Raw genomic sequence first — 7,648 nt, forward strand, 5'->3', positions numbered from 1 at the left:
AGCAGATGTCTGCACCTTGATAGTCAAAATCCATTTAATACTAGTTTTCATTAACAATTAATGCAAATATTCATTAGTGCCACAACGGAGTTCCAAGAATGAAATAAATAACGAAATAAAATAATCGCCAACCAACTGAACAAAACAAGAACCTGTGAAGGAAAAATGTAATTTTGGACTCTGAATGAAAAATACTCCTCTTACAATTTGGGGAAAGATATTGAAAATGAAATGAGTGTTGAACTCAAAGAGTTTAGATATTGATCATGGTTATAATTTTTATAACTATCTATTGCTAATACAAATCCTACAAATGAGCAGCACCAAACAAATAGATCACCTAATAATTGCACGAGAGGATATATTAAAGCCACACACATACCAATAATACATATTAGGAGCTAACCACCCCATACCCTAACTCTCTAAAATCCAATAGGTTCTCTTATTTCATTATGTGGGAGTTAGCGATAATAGAACGCACATATCTACCCCATAAATGGCTAGAGTCAGCGATTATATGACGCACATACCTCGCCCATCCATTTCCACATCCATAGGAGTCAGTGAATTTCTCATGCTATACCTACCCCAAAATTTCCACAATCACAACACATATATATAAGCTTTAACTTATTCCCAAGATGGCATGCCACAGAAAATTATAATACAAAAATTAAGGGATGACTCACAGAGTTGACGACCTGCTTGTAATTGGTTTAGTTGGAGGGAAGAAGATGGTCAGCTTTGATCATTTATATAGATACACTGACATATATTAATAGAGTGACTAAAATAATTAATTTAAACTACAAAGCAAAAAATCAATCATAAGGTTTTGTCAAAATTTCAGTGGAGTCTCCTCTATAACTATACTTAATCCTTGCAAAAAAAACAAAGAAAAATTCACAACAACAGCAATACAAATGGCCTCAGGTCCATAACATATATTCACAATGCCCATCTGGGGCTTACAAGAAACCTAATTTAGGTTCAATTATCCACTTTCAGCTTGGGTTTTTGACTATTCTACAGTCTAATTAATTATTTTTAGAACTCAAAATTTACAAAAATATTCCTGAAGGTCGGTTATATCTTCTTTATATTAATGAAATTCATTTTATTTAATTTAACTAAGTCAGGAATATTTTATTAATAAATCAGCTAGCCTAACACACAATAAAAATACTAAGTTGAAGTTTAGGCTTATCGATGTTGATTCTAACATCTGGAATGTGTCTGGAATGCCTGAAAATACAGGGATTGATTATAATATTGACTATGTTCTAGGACGAGCCACTAGGCATTCGAATAGGGTTGAAAACTTGGTCCTAGGTGCCGTGAACTGTCCATGTGAAGGTACCGTTGATATGCCTAGATGCCATTGATGATGTATCTGCAAACGGTTCATTGAAACTCCTTGTCGATTGTCCAATATTGGCCAATTTAGTTTAGACTGTTCAATGAGCATCTTCTCCATCTGATCTCCAATCGAGGCGTGGCTGGTGTTAAATCAAAGCTTGTGGGATGTAGGTCATGATCCCCCAGTCAAATCGTTGAAACAAGTCTCCATTTGATCGGGATCTATGCTGGAACATCCAAAAAGCCAAGTTTCTCTCTCTTTATTCTGATGGCTACTAACATCGGTTTGGAGTGCCACTAGTAAAAAATGAAAGGTGAAACTGTGGGGAGTCTTTCGCGGTGATATGGAAATGGTTGGAGAAGTTCACGTGATGCTCTCTCTCTCTCTCTCTCCCATCGTTTTGCTACTACTTGATATTGTTCATGGCTTATATAGGTTATCGGCTGTGCAAGAGCTTGCTAGTGATGTCACTAGCCTATAAGACTTCGCTAGTAAGGAGACACGGGGAGATAGGTGTTGCAGGCAAGGAGGGACCCAAGTTGGGGGGGGGGGGGGGGGGGGAAGGGGGACGCGGGCAGTTGAGTTTTCAAATTTTTGCTTTTTTTTCTCTTGTTAAAATTATTTTTAAATCCCTGGACTTTCTAGAGTTTTTCAAACAGTCCAAAATTCTTTTCAACTAAGTCCAATCCTTTCTAATATATTTAAATTACATTTTTAAGAATAATAAAAATAATAATAATAATTCTCGTAAAATAAATTACTAATATACTCAAAATATTAACATAATATAATTTTAATACATTCATAATTTACCTTCTAATTATTTAAAAATAATAATTATTAAATTAATAATTAATCAAAATATAACATCTAATAATAAAATGATTTTATTTAATATAAATAGTGATACTATCCAGGAAAAATCGGGATAAGTAATCAACACTCGAAGTCAAATAAAGTCCAACGTGGCAGTCAACATTTGCTTAAAGAGTCAAAGCCGAGTGAAAGGATGCATAAACCGAGCAAAACTAGATCCAGAATGGTAAATTGGTCTTAAGTCCAGACCGAACAAAGAACATCTCTGCTCGGTCTAGACAGCCAAGCAGAACAGATACCAAGCAATAACAGAAGTCAAAGATAGAAAAGTTATTTTAGTAAAGAGACAATCTCGGCATGTCAAACCTGAGATTACTTCCACAATTAAAGCAAGACTATTTTTCGAAAAGCCTATAAATAGCAAAAGAAAAGCAGGAAGAAGGTACGCATATTCTATTCTTTGAATCTCATTACAATCCTTCTTTGCATCTTCACATCCGGATCTCTAACTTGAGCGTAGGAGTGGCTTACTAGAAAGCCACCCAACTCACCTTTCTTTGGTTGCAGATCTACGTGGTATTAGGACTGGACACTTGAAGCTCATTAAATCAATTTAATTCCTACCTAAATAGTGAATAAAAATATAAAATTCTGCTAAGACATATTTAATATTAGACCATTTGAATGATGGAGATGGGTAAGAATTTTCACACAGTTCGCCTAATTAAGCAGGTTGTCTAGCCTCAGCATAGCCAACATCTAACTACCAAGAGTTACATCTTTTGTGAATTGCCAATTGACAAATCTTAGCTGGCAATGTATCATATGAAATGAAACACATGAACGTGAAGAATGATCCATTTTTATTTATTTCTGGTATTTGGCGTATTATTCTATCGGTTCCCAACGTGTAACACATATAAAAATTTAATTATTATATTTATAAAGAAAATTATTTTAAAAATAAAAAAGTAACCATTAACCATTCTTCTCTCCTTCTATATATACCCATATAACATCATATATATTTGTATAGACGAAGTGCGATTTGCAAAGAGAATACAGCAGACAAATATGGCTTCTATGCCTGGAATTCTCACTGACTGGCCATGGAAGCCTCTCGGAAGCTTCAAGGTCTAATCCTCCCATTTTTCTAGTTTTTTTTTTTTTTCCTTTTTTTTTGTCTCTCTTTGTCTCGAAAACACACGCACACACATACACTTAAAGACGAGTATGTCATCACTTAATGGTCACCCAGGCAAGTTGCCATGCACTTATATTAAAAGAAGGCAGTAGACTGTGGACGTCGATCTTGGGATTTTTTTTTCCCGAACTAAACGTTGATCAAATTTCATATAATCTAGTATATATGCATGTAATATCATCAAAGCATAAATGCTTAGGCATTTATAGATGCATGTTCGATTAATTTGTATATAATTTAATTAGTAACAAAGGAGAGGATGGTTTATGGTAGTGCAGCATGTGATATTGGCTCCCTGGGTCATTCAAAACCTATACTCGTACGTGGTTAGAGGAGAAAATGATTTGTCAAGCTTTCTCATTTTCCCATTTTTGTTGTGGAGAATGATCCACAACCAGTTATGGATTAGCCTTTCCCGCTACCGGACAGCCAAGGGCAGTAACAGGATCGTCGACAAAGGCATTGAATTCCACCAAGTAGATAGAGAAAGAAACTGGTCCGTATAGTTACAAGGACATTAATTAATTTGCAGTTGAATTTCTCACTTTTTAAAAAAGAAAAAAAAAATTGAAGGTCTCCTCTTTTGGTTGAATTGGCAGGGATGATCAGATACTGTTCTCGGGGATCCTTTTTTACATCCTTTCCATGGTAATTCCGAAGGCCACCCATTTGCCTATGTGGAGAAGCGATGGAGTAATCCTCACAATGTTGCTTCATGCGGGGCCGGTGGAGTTTCTTTACTATTGGCTTCACCGACTTCTGCACCACCACTATCTCTACTCCCGCTACCATTCCCACCACCATTCCTCCATCGTTACGGAGCCCATTACTTGTAAGACTTACGGATCTTGCTTAATCATTATAACTTTCAATCTATTAGTTGTAATTAATGGGCCAGCATGCAGATGGAGATTCTTGGTATTTATAATTTAGAATTATGACATAAAAAAGACTAAGTTTGAACTATACATATATGGAAAGAAAATTAATTAAATTGTAGCCAAATAATAAGAGAAATTTAGTTTGGTTAATTAAATTTGGATTGGACGCAGCTGTGATTCACCCATTTGCGGAACACATATCATACTTCATGCTATTCTCAATACCAATGTTGACAACCTTGTTTATTGGAACGGCCTCCGCTGCAAGTATATATGGTTACATTACTTTCATCGACTTCATGAACAATATGGGCCACTGCAACTTCGAGCTCATTCCCAATTGGCTCTTTTCCATTTTCCCTCCTCTCAAGTACCTTATGTACACCCCTTCGTGAGTATCATCCTTTTTAAAGTATCATCCTCCTTTGTCCTTTTCAACGCTACATTGCGTATATTTTTGTATTTCTTATATATTAGTTTCTTTTTTTTTTTTTTAAAAAAAAAGAAAAAAGAAAAAGAGAAGATAGACCATACTGCTCTACTTTGACATCCAATAACTAATGCATATACTGCAGGTTCCATTCTCTTCACCACACTCAGTTCCGAACCAATTACTCTCTTTTCATGCCCATCTACGATTACATATACGATACAGTGGATAAATCTTCTAACACCCTTTACGAACGTTCACTCAAAAGAAAGGAGGAGTTCCCTGATGTTGTGCACCTAACCCATATTACCTCCCCGCAGTCCATCTATCACCTACGGCTGGGATTTCCCTACTTGGCCTCCAGCCCCGAGACATCCAAATGGTACCTCTGCTTAATGTGGCCTGTCACCCTGGGGACCATGATGTTGACTTGGATTTATGGTCGTACATTTGTAGTTGAGAGGCTTCGCTTTGACAAACTCACATTGCAAACCTGGGTCATACCCAAATACAATATCCAGGTATATCATCAATTGATTATTCTATTAACCATTTTGTTCTTACTGTCTTCCCACTCCATTACTGTGTTTTCTTGATGCAGTATTTCAGGCGTTACCAAAATCAATCCATTAATCACATGATTGAAGTAGCCATACTCGAAGCTGAGCAAAAAGGCGTTAAAGTGTTGAGTCTTGGTCTCTTGAATCAGGCAAGCTTGTGAAGATGCTATATATATAATTAGCCCCCTTTTTTAATTATTTTTTTAAACAGTAGTATATATATGAACTCTGCAGGGGGAAGGCTTGAATAGGTATGGTGAGCTTTATGTGCATAAGCATCCTAAGCTCAAAACTATGGTGGTGGATGGAAGCAGTCTAGCAGTAGCTGTTGTGCTTAATAGCATTCCTAAAGGAACTACCGAAGTCCTCCTTAGGAGCACGCCGAATAAGGTTGCTTGTGCTATTGCCTTAGCCCTGTGCCAGAGGGGAATCCGGGTATTATATTAAGCCTTATATATTAGTCAGCTGCCTTAATTGATTTTAATTTAATTAACCATTTATGGAAGGGCCATATTTTAAGTAACTGCTACGATATAAGACACAAATCAAAATTACAGCCTTAGAATTGAATTTATTTTAGGTTGCAACTATCCTCAAGGAAGATTATGAGAAGTTAAAGGCATCATTTGGCAGCGAGCATAATCTAGTTCTTTCAAACAATTATTCTTTTAAGGTATGTAAAAACACATAATTTGGCTTAGTATAATTCCAATACCTATAGTAGCTTAAGTTAAAAAGAATTAAGAAGATAGGTTGAATGAATTTGTGCAGACGTGGCTAGTGGACGATGGATTGAATGAAGAGGAGCAAAAGAAAGCGATAAAAGGAACGGTTTTTATTCCCTTGTCCCAATTTCCACCAAAAAAAAAGAGAAAGGACTGCTTTTACCATAGCACACCGGCAATGGTAGCTCCTAAATCTCTTGAAAATCTGGACTCCTGTGAGGTGAGTAAAGATTTTAATTGTATATGGCTGCTTTTCCATTTTATATGATAGACAAGTAATTGTGCGTATATGGTGTAAAAAAAATGTCAGAATTGGTTGCCTAGAAGGGTGATTAGTGCTTGGCGAGCTGCTGGAATAGTGCATGCCTTAGAAGGATGGAATGTGCATGAATGCGGTTGCTCCATGTTCAACGTTGACAAAATTTGGCAAGCAACTCTTCAACATGGCTTTAAACCTCTAACTATCCCTGTTGCTATGAAAAATTCTTAAGTATATTTGATATATGTAAAATAATTTCATTCTAATCATTGATTGTGATGGATTTTATATACCACCATAATCAATAATTTGAATGAATTTACTATTTATATCGTTTTCAACTAGTAATTTTTAGCTTGCTACCTAGTACTCTCATTAAATTCTAGCTAATTTATGAATTTGCTTCTACTATTCTGCTATATCTTGCGCAATATGCTTATATGATTAAATTACGGGACTATGCTGATCTATTTAATTAATTACTCTTTCCCGATATTTTTCCTTTATATATATATATATATATATATATATATATATATATATATATATGTTGTGGATCTAGAAATTCTTTCTAAATAAAAATATAAAAGCTAAAATAAAAATATAAAATGTGAATGAAATTTACATAAGATCGCTGAAATTGAAACAAAAATAAAAATATTGAACAGACAAAGAGTAGTTTTTTAAAAAAATAAAGAAACTAAACTTTATTAGTAAAATTTTAATTTTAAAAATTTTAGGGTAAACATTTTTTCTAAATACACTAAATTTATAGGTAAAATTTTAACTCCAATATATATATGTATGCGTGCGTAGTGCGTCCAATGATACTATTTTTCTAGAAAATAGAATAAAATTTATGGCATATTAATGGCAAGTATTATTATTATTTTTATTATTATATATTCTTTTCAAATGGAAAAAAATTGCAACTCATCATATATAGCTAATTTTTAAGTTATTTTGATTAATTTGGTTAAATTATAAGCATTTCATATATATATATATATTGCTAAATCTTACCTTGCTTTGCACGATAATCACACACACTTTTAAAGAATAAGCAAATCACAAGAACAATCACACAAAAAAAGACACACAATCTATGCAGTTCGGCAATGCGCCTAAGTCCATAGGCTCCCTTTTACTATGAAACAAATTGCACATATATGGTCTTAAAAAAATTATGTCAGAATTGGCTTCCCATAAAGGTGATGAGTGCATGGCGAGTAGTTGGAATAGTCTTTTTTTTTTTGAAGATAGAAATTCAATTAAGAAAAATTATGTGGGCAGTTCACCCATTACAAACTGATACTGAATAAGCAAATCACAAGAACAATTACAGAAAAAAAAAGACACACAATCTATGTGGTTCGGCAATGCGCCTAAGTCCATAGGCTCTCTTTTACT

At 34.5% G+C, this 7,648-nt stretch overlaps 1 protein-coding gene across 1 annotated transcript; it reads left to right on the plus strand.

Annotated features, from left to right (window-relative positions):
* Positions 1 to 3,217: 3,217 nt before the first annotated feature.
* LOC110641046 (very-long-chain aldehyde decarbonylase CER1-like) lies at positions 3,218 to 6,657 on the plus strand. Its single transcript, XM_021792641.2, has 10 exons — positions 3,218 to 3,313; positions 3,662 to 3,879; positions 3,983 to 4,215; positions 4,436 to 4,655; positions 4,840 to 5,215; positions 5,296 to 5,403; positions 5,489 to 5,689; positions 5,835 to 5,927; positions 6,026 to 6,199; positions 6,290 to 6,657. The coding sequence occupies exons 1-10, from the start codon at positions 3,254 to 3,256 to the stop codon at positions 6,467 to 6,469; spliced, it is 1,863 nt and encodes a 620-aa protein (XP_021648333.2). The 5' UTR covers positions 3,218 to 3,253; the 3' UTR covers positions 6,470 to 6,657.
* Positions 6,658 to 7,648: the final 991 nt, after the last annotated feature.

This window comes from Hevea brasiliensis, chromosome 14 (genome assembly GCF_030052815.1).
Source record: "Hevea brasiliensis isolate MT/VB/25A 57/8 chromosome 14, ASM3005281v1, whole genome shotgun sequence".
In the NCBI taxonomy this organism is placed as follows: Eukaryota; Viridiplantae; Streptophyta; class Magnoliopsida; order Malpighiales; family Euphorbiaceae; genus Hevea; species Hevea brasiliensis.